Source organism: Amphiura filiformis, chromosome 5 (genome assembly GCF_039555335.1).
Source record: "Amphiura filiformis chromosome 5, Afil_fr2py, whole genome shotgun sequence".
In the NCBI taxonomy this organism is placed as follows: Eukaryota; Metazoa; Echinodermata; class Ophiuroidea; order Amphilepidida; family Amphiuridae; genus Amphiura; species Amphiura filiformis.
In genome coordinates this window covers 28,968,848-28,989,788 of record NC_092632.1, presented here as the reverse complement: position 1 = coordinate 28,989,788, position 20,941 = coordinate 28,968,848, and the positions used below count along the sequence as shown (strand labels likewise).

At 35.7% G+C, this 20,941-nt stretch overlaps 2 protein-coding genes across 2 annotated transcripts; both read left to right on the top strand.

The window, feature by feature from the left end:
- The first annotated feature begins 10,125 nt into the window (after positions 1-10,125).
- LOC140152925 (uncharacterized) lies at positions 10,126-12,073 on the top strand. The gene is made up of 2 exons (XM_072175464.1): positions 10,126-10,323; positions 10,897-12,073. The coding sequence occupies exons 1-2, from the start codon at positions 10,287-10,289 to the stop codon at positions 11,439-11,441; spliced, it is 582 nt and encodes a 193-aa protein (XP_072031565.1). The 5' UTR covers positions 10,126-10,286; the 3' UTR covers positions 11,442-12,073.
- Positions 12,074-18,928: 6,855 nt separating this feature from the next.
- On the top strand, positions 18,929-19,908 carry LOC140152115 (uncharacterized). The gene has a single exon (XM_072174412.1). It carries the CDS (start codon positions 18,929-18,931, stop codon positions 19,748-19,750), a length of 822 nt encoding a protein of 273 aa, XP_072030513.1. The 3' UTR covers positions 19,751-19,908.
- The last annotated feature ends 1,033 nt before the right edge of the window (positions 19,909-20,941 follow it).

The following is a 20,941-nucleotide window of genomic DNA, read 5'->3' as shown; positions in this document are numbered from 1 at the left end:
TTAATCCGTGATGAATCCACACTTTTGCAGTAAGCGTATACGCGAACACCAGCGCACATCCGCGTTACGCGTGATCGCGTAAAATTCGTCATGTCTGGAATCTGTCTGCGTATCACGCTTACAAGTTGAATTCAGTATTTTGGATGTATCGGATAAAGATTGCCGTTTTATTCTGTTTTATTGCTGATATCAACAGAAATCACCGATCTTTTTGTAAGGCTGACTGTCAATGATTAACTGACATTTCTCATGAAATAATCGGGGAAATAATCATGTGAATTATACGATCTTTAGTTTGTTTTCGTTGTTGAAAGGATTCAATCATAGCCACTGTTAAATCACCGATTAACAACTCGCGTCCGGCGCGTCTGCGTGGTTTACTTCGCTCGGGCAGCTAAAGCTGCCCTCGCGAAGTAAACCACGCAGACGACGCGAACGCATCGTTGTTAATCGGTGATGAACAACGGTGCGTCCGCGACTCTAGTCCGGCGTGTCTGATTACTTCGCTCGGGCAGCTAAAGCTGCCCTCGCGAAGTAAACCACGCAGACGACGCGAACGCATCGTTGTTAATCGGTGATGAACAACGGTGAAACATGATTGAATCCCTAAATATAGACTGCGGTTAGGCCAAAAGCCGTGTATCGAAAACAAAATAATACATTTTACACGAAGCTGTAATATACTTTTAAAATGACTCAATTTATATCTAGAATTTGGAAGAGCACCGTCGTGCGACATGACCTGTATTATAATGTTTTGACTACTAGTATATTGACCTTAAGCCATGCTAGCTGGTTACATAAATAAAAATCCCTTTAAAAGGGATGCGTCTGGTCCAGAGAGGAGATTGGATGCGCTGTGGGCATGGAAACAGATTTGACGAATCAGGAATCAAATACTAGTATACTCGTATGTATTCTCTTGGCGTTTAATTAGACCACATATTAAAATAAATGTAGTTGGTGGTAATTAAATATAAAAATGATAATTTTATTGTTGATGGTATTATAGATACAAGATGTACTTAAAAGTTGTGCCTGAACAATAATTATAAAAAAGATGTTAAATGGGCAAATGGTATTTGTCTAACTGATTGTGATTTAGTTCGCTATTAGGGAATCCGCCAGGGACCCCGTTGACTATTTGTATTTGTATTTTATTGTTTTTTGGCCTTTTTCTGCTATTGTATGTATGTTTGCCTGGATTATCAATAAATCAAATCAAATCAAATCATGTATATTGTTTGAATAGTCAGCTCAATATTTAGTAGAAAGTTGCCACAAACATGTTGTAAGAAATGTAATATGCTGGTGGAGCAGCGACAGGTTAGATACTCTCTGACCCCATATGACCCTGGATGACCTAATTAATTCATTAACTACGTATAAGGCCATTTCGTTTTTGACGGCTTATTGTGCGCATTTGAATTTTTTTCATTTACAAAGAAAAAAAAGAAGAAAAAACCCGGAAAAAACCAAAAAAAAAATAATATAAAACACTACTGGAGTAAACATTTACACATTACACAACAAACGAGCATAGTGAAAAACTACTGCAGGTTGAAAGGGGGTCATAAATATTCTTGAATATGAAGAAATATGATTTACTGTGTGTTTCGGAGAGACCCACTGTAACTTCCCATTCCATTTTGCAGCCAAAAAGGTATTTTTTCTAAAAATTTGAAGACATGGATGATAAAAAAATAAAAAACCGCATTTCGCATTTGACGTTTTTGACCTGCTACAGGAAACAAACATGTTTTTTTGGCCTAATCCTAGTTTCATATATACCACATTTCACGATGGCTCATAGAGCCAGTTTGTGCAGTAAACCACTGGTATATGTGACACGATCTGGTCCATGGGGGCCAAAGAAGGCATTTTTGAAAATTGAGTTACTGTAATTATTACATTATACATACAATAGGCTATCATTTACTGAAAACACCAAAGGTCTAGCATACTTGGTTCAAAAGTTTTTGTCTATTTTCTTATGTATTTTATTGTTTTTTACTCCATATTTTTGCATTTATCTCAGTTTCAAATTTGCCGCCTTTGGCCCCCATGGACCAGATCGTGTCATATATGTGTGACGTCATAGTTCTTGTAAGCAGAAAAAACAGGGCTACCACATGTAGAGATTTTATTATTTATATTTATAACATTCGGCCGAAGCCAGGCTAATCCCAATAGTCCTCAGAGGCTACTAAATTTAAGGGACGCCATCCGAATATGACGGGACAGGGATATGGGAAGAGGTCCGATTTTAGATGCAGGAGGAAAACCGGAGCACCCGGAGAAAAACCTGCGAGGACGAGCATGGATCGGCAACCAAACTCACATGTGGCGCCGCGGGGAATTGAACCTGGGCCACAGTGGTGAGAAGCGAGTGAGAAGACCACTACACTAACCCGCCCTCCCCCCTCCTCTGTTGGGAGAGTGAGTGGTGTTATATTGTTGGGTTTTAGAGAAAAAATAGTTTTAAATAATTTATTATAAAAATCTAGAAATGTAGCACTGGGCAGTTAAAGTCAATTCCAACACTATTATAGCGTCGTGGGACCAGACGCGAAAAGGTTTTCTTGTCGATTGGTGGTGCAATATAAAGAAATGTCAATATTCGAGAGTCGAACTAAAAAACCTTTCTAAACTCAATTGTTTTACTATTTTGCCGATTTCCCCCGGAAATTATGTACTTTAATGTAATTTTATGGACTTATCCTTTCTTTAAAAAGCCAAATTTCTACACAAAAAATCGTGTTTTCGTAGAATCGCAAAAATATAAACCGCTGCAATTTTTCGTAACCCAAAAGATTTAACATTCGAAATGCAAACCCTTCTAAGGACCGCTGACTAATCACATGCTAATTATAGGTCTGCATATTGATCAGATGAAAAAAAACCTACGTAAAAGTTATATAACACTATGCATCCGTGGTTAAGAGTAACCATTCCGATTATGCACTAAAATAGTATAAAATGTTAAATCTACCCATAATAATTAATATTTACAGGAAACCAATATGAGACATCTGCAAAGGAAGATATTCATTCTGATATTTCATAACGAGTAATGGCATTATATGCTATATTCTGAACTCTTAAAATGTTTATAAGGTCACCCCTTTATTTAATGGCATTATTTTAATAATCAGCTAGCTTCCTATCCTTGAGTTTTAGCCTAACATATTGGGTATATTACTGAATTTTTAGGAGACCTATACTTTCTGGACAAAATTGGGCAATTTTGAGCGCGTTTCTTTGCCATGTTTACATGAATTGCAGAGACGTATTTTCTGACGAGAGGTATAATCTTAGAAGGCACATAAACAATTTTTATAAATATAAATTTCAAGTTAAAATGATTTTAGTAGTACAGGTTCATGCCGGAGTGCTCTTCCGAAGCGACTTTGCACCAGACTCCTCGGTATTAAAATAATGTTGTTGTGGGGTCAACTAGGACAGACAGGGCGTTGTGAGTTCTAAAAATGTACCAAAAAACCTTTCAAAACGTAGAAGTCCCGGATAAAAGTAAATGTGTGTTTTACCCTCTTTACGCATATACATTACGTTGGTATTCGAAGTGTTTCTCTAATTACGCGCTATGAAACCTTAATTTTCATATTTTCTTCGTTATCATTTCCTTGGTGAAAAACGCGACAGCAGTTTTGAATTTGTTGAAAGGTTCATGGATCTTTTAAACATGACTTGGGTTTGCTATTTTTATAATCGAAATGGACGTTTGCCAACAAGCCTGTGTTATACGTACATTCATTAGTTTATGATACGATTACACATAGATTCATTATGTTGATAACTACTTGTTCTTCCTTCGCAATTGACATCTACACATAACGCCCCAGTTCATGTGCACTACCTCCAATCTCAACTTACAGGATAAACTATGTTTTTTCACTTTCTATTTATAGGGTAGGTTGCTAAGTAAGGACTACGGCGCATTAAATAACATCTTGTGGTTCAGTATGGCATAATGAAAAGAAATCGCCTGTAATTTGTGGTTCAGATGTACTATGCGGTACCATCACATCATATAATGAGGGGTCATAATTATAGAAACAAGAAATCAAGAATAATAATTGAAATTGGATGAATGGTCTTAGACCTGGGCGTCAAGATCGTTGTATTTAATAAACAAGCAATTTGGTCAAAATTGTAGATTGTAGTGATTGTAGCCTCCTACGTATACAAAATGCATTTTGGAAAGGACATAACCATTGATGAAATGTTCTATATACTAATAGCGGTGATCAAATACTATTAACACAATTACAATATGATCCCAGACTGGTTAAAACTTCCACGTGATTCACAGCGGAGTCTCCAGAATAAACCATGTTGAGCAAAACATATTACCTTCATTTTAATACTTACGAGTAGATTTCCCCCTGTTATTATCATTTTACAAAACGTCACCGCATAAAAACAACCCCACTTAAATATTAAAATGATAATTTTGAAGATAGTAATTATGGTATTAATTTGCCTTTGGTGCGACTGGTGTCCGGTGAACTGACACACGCCAACCTCCTCATTACAGTCAGTTCCGATTTAGGGTAACGCCCGATTGTCAGTTACACTTTGCTGTCCTGCCGGCAACCCCACTTCACCAGGTCACTTTACCTGGTCAATGCTAGTTTCGGTCAGCGTTATCACCCTGACTTCTGCTGTTGACGCTTAGATGTACTAAAATCTAAACGAAAGTTCAACGTTAAAATTGAAAGTTTCTATTTGCATGCTGTAAGCTCTATACAATTTCCTGAAGCTTGTGCATCTCGTGGCACAGCTGGTCCCCTACACTGCGATGACATATGTCAAAATAGACTTAAGTTACATTTGTCATTTGCCATATTTTGGTCATTTTGACAGTGTTGACAGTGCTCTGAAAATAATGATGTTCATAAGGACATATTTTAAAACAACCATTTTCGGGAAAATCACAAACACAAAACATTTCGCCTTCATGTTTGCGGTACCGGGTATATTTATATTTGTTTATACAGATATTAAAATAGTTAGTAGTTGATTTATAATTTAAGGGGCCGGCTGTCATTTTCATCGGAAGGGTGGTCATTGAATATGTCGGTGACCAGAGTCAATTTTTATGTCCCCTTTCGTGTGCTGAATTTTTTTTTTATGACACCCACTCCGCACACATATCCAGAACAAACTGTCGAAAAGGTCAAGGAATGTGTGTGGCTGTGCGCCTGATAGAAAGAAGTTGCGCGGAGTGAGCAATAATTTTGATTGTAAGTGTAACGAATACGCGCGAAGTGCGCAAAAATTTGGTAATATAAGATTATGCAAAATTTTGCATGTAGCGTGCCCGAAAATTTTAATAGTCACATGCTCTTAATTATTTTATGTCTGGGTCACATTATACTTGAACTCAGGGCGATCGGTACTGCGGTACATCATTTATTAAAACTAAGCACAATGTTTCCGACCTTGATATGTTATTGTTGTAGAAATATTGTCACATGCACGTGTGTCATTTTTCAATTTTCAGTACATTATCGCAGGGTATATACATTGACAGCTTACATATCGTTATACTAACGAGCATCGATATCGGTAATTTTGGGAACTTGGAAAGATAGCACCCTATTACAGCTGCTTCCTCGTACATCTAAAGTCTTATTCTACACGACATATTTTAATCTGGATTGATCCAGATGTGAATCTGAATCGCCAATAATCTGAATTAGATACCAACAACGTAAGTGTAACCCTCGCAATTTCCCCAAATAAACCGAAAATTATTAACAAAATACGTCCAATTAGAATCTCAACAGACTCAAATCTGGTCTTTGTTTAATTCGGATAGACGCACTATCAAAGAAGTCACATTAGGTACACATTAATTCAGGCTGGGTTATATCCCAAAGCTTAATCAGCGATATAACTTGACACGAAACACACATTGCGTGTTACCTGATAATTTGTATACGGTTTAGTTTTAATTAGGGACTTGATCTCTGAGAAGTAACAGATAATCTAAAATTGGGCTTTTAATAATGCATGTTGACAAACCATAGTCATGGTTATGAATGACCCAAATACTTTCACCTAGATGATGAAAAATATAACCTTATTATTGAGACAAAAGTAAACATATCTGGGGTAAGCTTCTGCTACTAAATTTGAACAGAAATACTGTGTTTCCCGTGACATAGCGATTTTACACCGTAATCTAAAATGACCAAATCCTTTCACCTTAGTGGCTGTGCATAATAATGAGCACCAGGAGGTAAAATTTCCAAATGGCGTGCCAAAAAATGCTGCCCACCCACCTCAGCCTGCCGCCAAAAATCGCTTGTCCCCTTCATGGCCTGCCAAAAAATCTTTGCACGTCCTTTGCACAAATGTTTGGGATCCTAATTTGCAAACATTAATGGTCTAGATATTGCGAGCGCAGGAGCACAACAATTTGCATATTTAAGCGCTTCCGTTTAAGTCTTTAGAGAGTTTTTTTTAAAGTTGCCTGTGTGTCAAAAAACCATTTGCTCAAATGTGTCAAATGTTTCCCCCTTTTATGCTGGGCCAAAATATCCCCCATTGTACCAGGGCTTTGCACAGCCCTTATTTAACGTCTTTGAGGTTAAATTTTTATTGAAAGGTTTAATCCTCGTCTTACTAAGGTCAATTTTACAGGGAGAGATTGTTGATTTTTGTTTATTAAACGTCGTATACTATTATATTTAATACCAATGTATACCTATATGTCTCCTCTATCCAGCAATATTAAAGTCCCATTCAGTGATCCCAGCAGAATTTAAAAAAATAAAATTGTGTATATAAATCACCTAAAAGCGAAGGATAAGTCCTAAGGTATTTCTGAAATGAAGAATTTGAGCAACTTAAACATTCAAGGAAACAGCATTATTGACAAAGTTGAAGCCCCATTGAAATATATGCAGCTAATTTAAATACTGTCAGTATATAAATTACAGATTCATGTAAAATATCTGATTTTTGTCTTTCATACACTGCTTTTGGCTGAACTACTAGCTGACTAGCAGGCTATGTTAACACATCTATAACAATGACAAAGGTACCAAAATCTTAATTTTGGTGATTTTTATGATTGTGCGGATGAGCAAACCACTGAATGGGCCTTTAAACTTAGGGTAACCTAACTCAAAGCCTAACCCTAATCGTATCTCGGATATCACCTGAGATGTTTTGATGTTATAGAATATTTGTTGGGTTGGACATTGGACCCAATAGAAATTGTTTATAATATACAGAGTTCAAAAGAAATACATCTAAAATTACAAAACATTTATTTGCATAACTTGACATACATTTCGTTGATTTGAAAAATTAAAAAAACCTGTGAATAGAGCAGGGTTCGCAGGATTTTGCCGCAGGTGGTTTAATCGCTTTGGCAAAAACAGTTTTACCGGCAATAATGGCAAAAAACTAAAAACTGATTTATGGTTCAGTTTTTTCATCTCAAAACAAATTATTAAGTTACAAAAATAATTTCCTGAGTGTAACAAGGCCAGTTTATGTAATTTTAGGTAACATATTAAGGAATTAAAGGCATACATTTTCTTTGCTCAAGTGCATTTAACCGAAATGTGGCATATATCAAATTCAAAACCTTTTTTTATTTTAAGGACTTGATGAGACAAAATATGTTGAATGATTCATTAAAAGTTTTGTGTTACTGTTTAAGAGTTTTCTGTGTTACTTATTAATATTTGTGTGACTATATGTGAGTTTTTGCTATTTTCGCCATTTTTGCTACTTTGCCGGCAAAAACAGGTTTTTGCCGGGGAAAACCGAACCCCGGAATAGAGGAATCTTTTTGATACCTTACCAAAGTTATCCCTACTCAAAATCTTTTCTTTTGGTCAAAAATAATCACAGTTGTTTTCAAAAATGATGCTTTGCAAAATAATAATTTGTTGAAACTATTTAAACAAAAATGAGGTTTCTTTGAATTTTTTAATCAGCAATTGTTTGAAAATGACAAGATTACAAGGAAGGGTGAATAGGTCGGTTGAAGCATCTTGCACCTTGATCTAAACTGATGGGTTTCTTGGATATGGGGATACCAGCAAACACAAACATTTTCGACACCATTCGCAAAAGGTAAGATAAGGTTGCTAGAAAACGTTTCTAAATGTCGGGTTATTTAAAGGTATAAAGCATTTCCCGAACATTCAATAACATTTATGACAACTTACTGCAAATATTCTAATATAATGTTACTACAGAGTTGACAAAATATTTGGCAAAAAAAAAAAAAAAAAATATTTTACAATAATATTTTGAAAACATTAAAAAAATATTTTGTAGTGTGTTTTCATACAAAACGTTTTAAGACGCTTTCATGACCTTTTATGTAACCCGCCATTTAATGTTATCCGGCTGACATCCAATCTCTTAATTTTACCAATATCGGATGGCCATTCTTTGACTTGAAGCTGTACGCATTTATCCACGAGAGCAGGATCTTTGCAACTGTTCCAAGTCAGAAACTGGGAAGTAGTTATTCACCTGTTAGCACCAATTAATTGGTTAAATCAACATGTATTGTGAATTAATTTTATTCCCGGTTAAAGACAATCCCATAATAGCTTTTGTTACCACATGCTTGAAGTGTGCAATACCACATACAACTTCCTGTCTTTGAGCTGGATTCGTTAAGACAAAATATTCTGTACATCCGTTAATCTTTGTATAGAATGTTGGGAAGGAAACTTAATTTAATAAAGTACAAATTAGAGTTTAATATAGAAATATCGTTGCCGGGTTACGGTACCTGTTAATACAATCCAAGCAGCTATTTTGGAATTATGCTCGATTGCTTGATTAACTGCTTTCTATTCTTATATAATATTTATAATAATAATAATGAGGCGCTTATATAGCGCAGAAATATCTTTAAAAGGCCTCTAAGCACTTTACAGAAATATTCAAGCAAAAGCAAACACAAAAAAGTTAAAACAAAAACAATGATGAAACCGCATTAAATACAAAGAGATAAAAAACGCATAATGTTATTGATATAATACATAAAACAGTCTTAAAAGTGAGTTAATACGTGCTGTTGATAAACATCTTTCCAAAAGTTGAAAATGACTTTCAATATTAATAAATTCAACTAACCTCGAATTGTCGATGGGTGACGCACAACTTCCTCATCAGAAGTCCTATGATGTTGTCTTAGACTTGCTCTTTTGTTGACCATTGGTGACATAAAGCATTGTAAAGATGCTTAATAAAAAGTAAAATGTGAAAGTGCATGAATAATTGACATTACTCATGAAGGTCAATGACATACTGAAAAACATTGAAAAGAAACTGTTCTGTATTGTTGTTATTGCCAGTAACAAACAGTTACTTGAAAAATTACACAATTATCTGCAATACCATAATGTTCAGATATCGACATTTTTAGTGTTAAAAAGAAATTGTGGTTGCAAAAAGGTATGTACTTATTTTCTTTAATTAAGGAATTTGATCAAATTGGCTATAACTTATAAATGACAGCTTTGGTTATTCCTGACGTTTAACCAAAAGATTACCATACATTTTATTAGGGCTTTATCTGACTGGGGATATTGACCTTCACAAATCCAACTAAATTTACTTCCATTGAAGCAATAATTTTTTTGCTGGATGCAGTCTGCAATCATCTAACTGGAAAAAAATAGCTAAGCCTAATTATTAAAGTCTTCTTAAAAGTTGTATGTGTTGAAATTATTCGAATTTATTACTTGGGCAAATTATGGAAATATAAAATATATATGAAATCAAACTGACCAGTTATAGCTTCAACTAAGGTCAACTTTGTTACTTGGATTAAAGTATATTATGGATGACCTGTACTTAAAGTATTATGATAAAAATTTTATCAGGTGTATGATAATCTCATTTAATTGATACACAAATGAATCCATTTATAAACTTTTGTCTTAAGCTATGAATAGAATCAAAATAATGAAATCAATTTTAATATGTAACGACGCTTCATTATCTCTTTAGACACCTTGGCATGCTATTGAGTATGCGCACATAAGTACACTAGCAACATTCGCAAATTAGTGGCCAATCAGTGATGTCAGAAGTCTAGTACCACTGACGTTTCCGTTCTAGGTCTGTCAACTTTTCCATGGGGCATGAAGGGCTCTTTTAAAATAAAAAAGAAGGGTTAGTCGAAATTTAGTTTACTTTCCATCAAGCCCTGCATTAGCTACGAAGTGCTCCAGTTTTGTTCTGAACCACGCCAACATTGAAACTACTTCATCAAAATGCATTGTCTACTTTTGATTTTGCCGGCTCTTTTCGGTAAGTTGAATATTTACTATTGTATTTTCGTTTGTTCTCAACTTGATTTATAGCAAATCAATCATTATGCTAACTTGACACGTGATTTGTTGAATATTAATAGCATACTGAAATGTTAAGCTATGCAAAACACTCTTGGGAATCATTTTGATCATTACAATGCCGCTTTTTTCAAAATAAAACATATTTGCAATTGCATAGTATTTTACATGAAATAGGATTTGGAATAGTCGGATAAGAAATTATAAAATACTGTATAACTCTTATACAGGCTGAATCAACAGGACTGATTTCCAGTTTCTAATGATTATTTTATTGATATCCCTGCTACATAAAAATAAGGTCTATCAATAATAAGTTATACAAGGTGATACTACTATAAATGTGGACTATATTGCATTTGGAAGAACCATTGATGAACATCAAAAACTTGTGGATACTGCTCATTTTGATAGACCCCGTATATATTTGTTTGCTGAGCAACTGTAGATTGGTTTCATTTTCTCATCCAATCAAACTCATCAATTTTCCCTCCATTTGACAATTATGTTTCAATAATTTGTCTAATTTCAGTCGGATCTCTAGCTTTCCCAGGCCAAGGTGCTCCTCATGGTGGTTTTTCACAACAAGCTGCTGCATCGAACAATAACCAAGACTTTGGTAGCCCACTCGGAAACCCACAGATTATCCCAAGTGGAGGTAATGCTGGAGGAGTTTCAAGGCAAACTGGAGGTTCAAACAACCAAGCTGTTGCTGATCCAGTCGCTGCCAATCCGGGAGGAACTTCAGTGTCAACCAATAATGGCGTTGTCGTTACTGGAGCTGCATTAGGTGGCACAGGAGGAAATTCAGGACAGCAGAATGGAGCAGCAGGTGGCGCACTTGGTGGTAATGCTGGTGGCAACTCTAATGCCAACAGCGATCCATTGGGATCCTCAAATGGCGGGAATGGTGCTGCCTACGCCGGTGCCAATAACGAAGCTGGACTTGGCGGAAATGCTCTTTTACAAAATTCAGGACAAAATATGTCCGCAGGTGCTGCAGCCGGAATTGCTATTGGCGTAATTGCAGTGGCTGCTTTGGGCACAGCTATTGGTGTTATATTACTTCGTCGTTGAATAACAAGCTTTTACAAACTCTAGACATTTTGGGTGTATATAATGGACAATAATCTATTTTTTAACTTGAAAAACAACAACAAAAACACATTTGTTGTTCAGGAAATGCGCAGATTGTAAACATCTCGTGAATGACTTTGAACAGCTTTTATTGGATGGAAAACAGATACAGACCAGTGCCATAAATACAAGCGTTCCAATGAAGAATAATTATGGAGTGCTGTATGTATTGTATCTACTTTCAAGGACAGAAAAATTCTGAACCTGGTAAATAGCTATTGTGACGTTGAGACACAGGTTTCACTGAAATTAAATCAAATCCTATTTTGTGACGTCGTCATATCTATGCCAGATTAAGGCTGGTTAACAAGGTACAAGGCAGATAGTCTTACTGAAAGTATCGACCAGGATCAAGCATTGAGCCATCAATTCCAAAGAATGCAATTTCAATGTCATGACTATAAATTCAATTATCGTGAAATGGCATTCTTACTTTTGTATGATGAGGCAAAGTACGCACCGTGTGTATTTTATTTTATCTTATTTTATTGCAAAAAGTTTCAAACTTTTTTAAAACTTATTCAACCCAATGAAACGTTGTTAATAAATCCAATGAAGTACATTGACAGCAACTGTACATGTCTCTCGTGTGTCATTTTAATCAGACCATGGTTTCGGATTATCATTTTAATTACACGGATTAAGAAGTTCCGCCAATTTCCAGCCTTCCAAATAAGAACGCATTATCTGCGTTGTTCATTACAAGCAGTTACTTCCTATTTACTTTATGTGTAGTAAAGTGCCGTATCAGCTGTTATATACTTCTTTATACAACATTGAAAATAGACTGATAAAAGGTCAAAATGCTGTATTTGTGTTGATGGGACACAGGTTTATCTATATAATGTTGGTATAAAAGGAAAAAATATTTAAATATTAACACGAGATTCTTTTTGAATTATGCAATACAATATTTTTAGCGACACATAATAGAAAATGCTCTGAGCATGTCTCAAACAGATTAATAGTATAAAGCAAATTATACTGATCAATATCCTTTTGTTTGAAGCAAACCGGTCAATTTTATTCTCTTGGTATCTTATTATTTTATCAATAGTTAATGCCTATTTGGCTAGATTGCATTGATTGCATAAAACGTTATGAACAGTTATACATTGGTTTTTAGCGACAAATTGGTATAAATTACATATTAATGAGCACTTTCATGTTATATTAACTCATTAACTATATTGATTATTGATAAAAAAACAAAATAATACAAAGAAATTGGATGACGTTTCCGAGGCCAAGAACGATTGACTACTAGATATATCGTATACCTATTTTTGCAATTTCAAGGCAGCACCAATTGACCAGGCAAGAATGGTAAACAACATGCCTATGGTGATAGCATTTAAAAGATGACAACTGGGACAGTCATCGTAAAGGTTTGTAAAATTTGAATATTTGACTATTAGCTTCCATTACATATGATGTTCATCAGAAAGTTGTCACACCCATCAATCATTGACGATAACAAAGAGCTGAATATGTTAAACGAATCTTATCACTGACAACTTGTTTACATGGTTAATGTGAAAAGATGGTATCAGGCCATTTAATTACTCGTATCATGACCAAACTTGGATGGTTAACTTTAACTTCAAAATTGTCATAGCGTTATAGAATATGGAATGGAATGTTAATGTTATCATTCAAATATATTGAAGGTAAAACAGGTAAGGTCAGACAGGAGGATTGAGTTGGTAGACCGACCTAAACCATCCCTCGGATCTATGGAGAACGACAGGTAATCATGGTAATGTAGATTATATAACATATAAATAAACCCGATACATGGACCCTCCGAATCTGTAGATAATTTGCCTTACACTTCCCAGCTTTTGTGGGAGTTCACTTTTACCGATACTGGGTCAGACGAGTTTTCTATATATCACGTCTGTGGTCTCACTGTCTTGCCGTTTGTGTAAGCGGCTACTTAGCCTGACCAATTTCTATTCAAAATAAAACAGATTAGGAGAGCTATTATAAAAAAAAATAAACATGTTGGTCTGTAGATTAATTGAATTTTCGTCGACACACAGTGCTCCAGGATCACTATAACGTTGTTGCTGGCAGTTAGTAGTGGGGTGTGGGTATTGATCAGTGGAATGAAGGGGAAGGTGGTTTTAGCTCTAAGCATTTACCCATCCGAGACTGTGGGACAGTCTAGACCGACCAGGCTCAATCATCTGCAGGTATATTATACAACACATTACGACAAAAATATAAAACGACAAAAATACATCAAACGCTATTGAAATATATTTCATAAATATGATAAAAGAAAAAATATTTTTAGGGCCCCGCCCAAAACGATTGCACTACAAATACGGCATTTTTGAGATAAACCCAACCCTAATCATATTTGGGACAATCGCCGGAAATCAATAATATTATCAAAAAAGTAAAACCATTATATTTCCGGCGATGAAGACCCAATAAATGAAGTTAATGTTGATTCTGATACGATCTTACATTCACTCATTCAGAGCGCCTTTATCTCCATTTTGAAAGTACGAAGGGTGCATAATAGCAGACCTTCTCCATTGATACGATTGAGAAAAGCAGTAATTAAGCTATAAAAAAAGATCCCATACAAATATCTCGACATAGGCTACACATACGAGTAGTAACACTAACCATGCCAAGTTACATGGATTGTTTGACTCTTTTTTCCTCCTTAAGAATCTTAAAATACCATTTAAACCGATGTCATGGCAATGCGCCAAACATATTTTCAAATTCAGCTGAACGATAATTTATAGGGTCAACTCCACGGTAGCAAATGCTATTTGAGAATTGCTTGCCATACCTGTACCTGTATCCTTGACTAACGTAGTATTTTGTGAAGAAACTGTAGCATCCGATGTATAAAGGAATTTATGAATATTAACTGTATGTATTTTAATTTTATATAGGCCAAAGTATTTTTGGAATTTAGTGAAAATGAAGACTAAAAAGAAGGTTGAATATCTATGTGAAAAGTCCCCACTAAAGATTACTGTTTCGTTTTTATAGGAATATAATCTTTTAGTTTCTGAAATAAACTTATGTACAGGACTTTTGCGGAACTTTTTAGAGTAAATTGGAAAAATCACATGACTCCTCAATAAAAAAATGCGTTAATAAAAAAATGCGAGTTTAGACTTTCTCATCGCAATAAAATTCGTAGTCTCGTGCCCAAAATAAATGATTTGTTAGGAACGACGAATGTTGGGACCGACAGAAACTGGCTGTGAAGGAGACTATCAATTCGTCTCAACTCAATGATTATGATAAACAACTTAATGATTATGATAAACTACTACCGTCCTCTTGTTGCGCACGACCCGACAGATGTTTTGGAGTGTTGCTCAAGGAGCTTAGATATGAAGAAGAAGCAATAGATTACATAACGCATTGTTCCTTTGATGCCAATTTCATAAAAGTGGTATAATTGTTTCGTACAAAGGAGTTCCGCCATTAAATTGGTCACTGAACCGACAGCATATTAACGCTTTTTCTGGCAGGTGACTTTCAATAAAAGAGATGATTAGAAAGTTATGTGTAAGCACACCACTCCACGCCATACATAAATTCTGCCAGTCAAATTTCCCCAATATGAAATTTTTTAAAAGTAAAATTTCAATTTTAATTTTACTTCATTAAAGTTTGGCGGAGGCGGGGTTCGAACTCACGGCGGCGGACTGCTTTGGACACACTATGAACCCATCAGCGCCTTAGACCACTCGGCTACTTGTCTTGTTGGAATTCATTTGAAACTTATTCGAAGATATAATCGCAACTTCAACATAGGCCTACCACGTGACAAGCAAAGGCAGAAAACGTACCATATTTTGGAATTTTATTTCAAATAAAAACATTTATGTGTATTATTAGCGCTCAATTGTTGTTAACTGCGTGTTTTATACAAAAAAAATCAACGATAAGCATGATAACTGGGCGTCTATATAGACAATACATTATATCGATTTTGCTTGTGTCTCAGTACATTTCCATGGTCAGTAAAATACTATAGAGAAAAACCTACCATTTTCTTGTATAAACGTTCGATGTTTTGATCAAGTATGTGAATATTCGACATTAGACCCAAATTTTTTTTCAGGAAATAAAAGATTAGATTACCATAAAAACGAAACATTAATCTTTTGCCGGGTCTAATGTTATTTATACATAGAATTTTCAACGTTTTTTCTATTCTTATTCTTGCTCAATTAAAAAAATATTTGGCGTATATAAAATTGAAATAAAATTCTCTGACTCATAAACGACATCAAATTTGCCACAATTGGGTATCACCAATCGTTATATATGATGTGCAGTTAATATTCATATTTTCTTTTATACAGAGGATGCTTCAGTTTTGACAGGAAAATATTTTCTTGAAAACACTCTCACTCGGTTATTTTAAAAGGTAACCACGCGTCCCTAGAATGTGCAATAAATTAGCATTAAATTTTTTCTTATTCTAACAGCAAGCGTTTCTAGAATGTATTATGGCGAAATGTGGTGTTATGTGTAAGTGCAATACTTGAGAAAGTGGTACAATTGCTCTCAAACAGCCCAAGGGTGTGCTGACTTGTCCCAATTTTGGCGCAAGTACACAAACCTTAATAGGCGGCGCCCAAACCCAGCAAACATTGTGGTATGGGCCCGATTTTGGGCTCATTCTGGCTCGTAATGGCTACTATCGGACAAGGCACCCATGTACCTCGCTAATACTGGCCCGACGTTATGTTGCCGATTGTAGAATTGCCATAATTGGACCGATACCGGGCCAACCATGAAATTTATTAACTGGCTAGGTGTTGGCACGATCCGTATTACCCGGTATTGGTACGGTTAAGGGTTCCGGGATTACCCATAGCGCCTAGCGGCGAACCTACTTCCTCTCTTTTGGAACCCCACGAATAAGGTCATGTATGGTATTTTGTCTGTAGAATCTAAAATCGAATCGAATCTTAAGGTTGTGACAAGTCATAGATAGCAAACGGTATTAAACCCTTACGGGAATATTATCAGGCCAGTTGTGGAAAAGTCTACGGTACTGGCTCAGTACAGGCAAACAAATACTGGTACAATCTGGCGATCGTTTAGAGCCAGTACAGTAATGTTTGCTGGGAAGTGGTTTCGGTGGCTAATCTGAATAAACTGAATGAACACGCGCTGAATTGACGATTTGCATGCGCTTTTGTGTGCTGATAACAGTGATCTTCAAGGGTGAGTGCAAGGATAATAGAAATCAGAATGTGACAATTGCTCATTAGCATGTGTCCAATTCATATTTTAATAACGTTTTGTTATTCAAATGATGTCCTGACCTTGCTAGGGCAGAACTATACTTGAATCAATCAATCAATCAACCAACCAACCAACCAACCAACCAACCAACCAACCAATCAATCAATCAATCAATCAATCAATATATCAATCAGGCTATATCAATCAATCAGGCAGTCATCCGCCAGTTAGTCAATCAATCAATATAGAAAATCAAATCATACATGTATTCTTATACTAAAGAGTGTACAAAAGTAACATAGCTGTTATACGCCTATAAAGCATCAGAACTAATAATTGTAGTAATATGAGTAGATGTAAATTACACCTTGAGCACAAGAACAGTCATAATTAGGGTCTGAATTTCCCCTAGGCCAGCAAACACGCCCTACATAGTAGGTCTACAATTAGTCAGTTAGGCCCTCACTTCTGTTTTTTTTTTTTTTTTTTTGTCAAAGTATAAATGATGTGTGATTGTATCACACAAGTAAATGAGAAACTTGTGGTTGTGGACTTAACTCGGTTTGGAAGTAATCAAATACAGATCTTTATTCGGGAATAAAAGCTAATTTCATCATTATTCATCTCACAAATGGTAAGAAATAGGCTATATTTATCAAATAACAGATCAATTGAAGGAATACCTGCTGGTATAGATACTGGTTGGTAAAGTTTCCTCTTGGTAAAAATGTGAACAGCCACTCTGCGAGAGATAATTTGTTCTTTATGATATTGAACCAAAAGGTGACCATAAAAATTAATGTAGCTTTATATCTGGCTTGAATTATTAACACATTGATTTATGCATAATAGATTCAAAAATAAATTTATGAATTTTGCAATTTGTTCAATGACTAACACGTACTTAAGGGTCACATAATTACACCAGGTTTACTGCAATCTGCAATCATTTAAAACGAGGACAGATCTCTTGAAAATAAACAGATCGCTTGATAATTAAGTCTTCTTAAAAGTTGCGTGTGCTATTCATTTTAATTAAGATAAAAAATATTTTGAATAGCAATGATCTGAATAGCAATCATGAATATGATCAATATGGCCAGTGGCCAATCAGTGGTCACACAATGTCAAAAGTCCCGTACCGGTGACGTTTTCTGTTTTAAGACTGTTGTCTGTGAAATTTCCCAAGGGACACAAAAGAGTCTTTTACATTAAAACATAAAATCTAGTTTATTTTTCATCAAGCACAGAAATACATTTAGGTATAAGTGCTCAAAGTTTGCTCTGAAAGACGCCAACTTTACACTACTTCACCAAGATGCGTTGTCTACTTCTGATTTTGCCGGCTCTTTTCGGTAAGTTGAATATATATTGTTTGTATCTTCGTTTGTTCTCAGTTTGTTTTATAGCGAATATTTAAGGAACGTTTGCATAGTAATTTTTTTCTGGGACATGAGAGCACATCAGATATATCGAAATGCATTCTGAATACGAATGATGTCCTTCTGATATCAAATAATTTAGATTTTTTGAATTTGGCGTTATAATGTAAATTTTATGCCAAATTATTAAAAATTGATGTTTGTGATATTTAACAGTCCTTGAAGTAAACTGTATAAATCTAATGATATTAAGTGTATGTAGCTGGGAGGAAAAGCGGACAATCATTTAAAAAAATGTGTACCTTCAATACGAAACGTTGATTTTTTTAAATGATCGTCGGCTTTTCCTCCCAGCTACATACACTTTAAGTGCATAACATTATATTAATTAAATTTAATTCGAGGAATCTCAAATATCAAAAATAAAAAAATATCAAATTTTAATGATTTGCCATAAAATTTGTATTATATCAGATGTTGATCACATGTCGTACGGGAGGGTCATAACATATCAATCAACATGACCGACTGGGTCACGATCGAAGGAGTAGAACGAATAGGAGACATCGGAGCTGGAATTAAATTACGATTTTTTTGCTTTATCAAAAGGGGACATATCTGACATTAATAACTAATAATTTTGTGGAAAAGAAATAATGAATTCTAACAAATTTCATAAAAACGCTAAAACATCAATTGTGAATCGCGAGAATTTATTGTTGATTGATTTTGCTCATGCAATCAAACTCATATGTTTTTTCCACTTCAATTATGTCCTGAAATTTAACAGTAGTTTCAATGATGTGTCTGATTTCAATCGGATCTCTAGCTGTCCCAGCCGGTGGTGATGCTGGTGCCGGTGGTCTTTCTAAGAAAGCCGCTGTAACAAACAACAACAACAACCAAGACGTTGGCGCATTTGAAAACCCACAGATTATCCCAAATAAAAGTGCTGAAAAAGCTGGAGGATTTTCAAGGCAAACTGGAGCCTCCAACAATCAAGCTGCAGCTGTTGGTGCCAATGGTGCCGGTGGTCTGTCTAAACAAGCCACTGGACCAAACAACAACAACAACGACGTTGGCGTACTTGGAAACCCACGTATTATCCCAGGTGAAGCTGGAGGATTTTCAAGGCAAAATGTAGGCTCAAACGACAAAGCTGCAGCTGATCCAGCCGCTGCAGGCGCTGCTGATACAGCCGCGACTGAAGCCAATGCTGGCGATGTCGCCGCTGCTGGAGGAACTTCAGTTTCAAACAATAATGGCGTCGTTGTACCTGATTCTGGAGCTGCATTGGGTGGCAACGGTGAAGGAGGAACATCAGCACAGAATGGGGCAGCTGGTGATGCACTTGGTGGTGTAGGTGCTGGTGGTGCCTCTAATGCTAACAACGATCCATTGGAATCCTCAAATGCCGGATATGATCCTGCCTTTGCTGCTGCTAACAATGACGGAGATGCAGGTGGTGCATCACAGCAAGCTGGCGGAAACAACCTTCTTGTTCAAAATGAAGCTTTGACAGGAGAAAGTATGTCCGCAGGTGCTGCAGCCGGAATCGCAGTTGGCGTAATTGCAGTGGCAGCTCTGGGCACAGCTATTGGTGTTATAGTTCTTCGTCGTTGAACAAACTTTTGAGTGTGGGTATTGGACTATAATCATGATAGTATATTCACAGCGTGAAAAGAAGAAACAGGTAATGCTCAGGAATTGCGCAGATTATAAACATCTCATGAATGACTTTGAATAACAAAAAATACAGTCGTTCTAAGGAAGAATGATTTAAGTATCATAGTATGGAGAGATGTATGTATTGTATTTGCTTTCAAGAATAGACAAATTCTGAACTTGGTAAATAGATATAATTTATTGCATTGGAGGCAAGCTCATAATCTTTCTCATAATCCAGTAACCAACATTTTTAGCCTATGGTATTATTTATCATATAGATGGTATAAACTTACAAATAAAGCATTGGTAGAAGCTAAACATCTTTCATCTACACATGGTGCTATGACAGCTGTGCCACCACATCATACTGTTCTGTGGCATATGATTAACGTTTTGGCTTCTGGTATCCAAACCGCTGGCACATCATTTGTGATGCGATCAAGCAAAATCAGTCGGAACTCGGAAATATTGATTTTGAGATATAGCCAAACAAAGGAAATATTTCCTTTTGCTTCCTATTGTTTTCGAAACTCTTTAATTGATCATATCTGTGGAACCGGTTGTTCAATTTCAATGGAGTTTTCTGCAAAATCCAGCTTTGTAAATGATTTTTACTATCCTATAAGAAACTGAAAATGTGATATTTCCGAGTTCCGACTGATTTTGCTTGATCGCATCACATTTTACTCAAAACCGGGAATTATAACTGATCGGTATCCACTCTTCATGTAAGACAAAAGACCCTATAAATATAGAAAAACAGGCCATCACCATTAATGTAATGATAGACATCTATAAGCCATGGATGCCTGAACGTGCTGAAATAGCTGCCACGCTATTTCACTCTAGTAAAACATTTGACTGTTATCTTTTCTAGGTATGACTTATTTTCGGCTTATTTTGCATTAAAATTCGCGTAAACTCCCGATGTCATAATGTATGCGCCATCGTATTAAAATACTGTTCATGATATCTCCACAAGGCTCGGCCAAGTGAAGGTGCCAGTGAATATTTACTGATTATGTAAAGATTGCGAATAATTAATGTTAAATTCAAGACCTAACCCTAGGTAAGAAGTGAAAGAAGACGTGTAATAAATATTACCGCAAACAAGCAATTATTACTGTGTTTAAAACTTCTCATGGA

Coding starts and splice junctions, on each gene's coding strand:
- LOC140152115 (XM_072174412.1), top strand. CDS start 18,929: ATGTGTCTGATTTCAATCGGATCTCTAGCTGTCCCAGCCGGTGGTGAT.
- LOC140152925 (XM_072175464.1), top strand. CDS start 10,287: ATGCATTGTCTACTTTTGATTTTGCCGGCTCTTTTCG. Junction 10,324..10,896: donor GATTTTGCCGGCTCTTTTCG/GTAAGTTGAATA, acceptor GTCTAATTTCAG/TCGGATCTCTAGCTTTCCCA.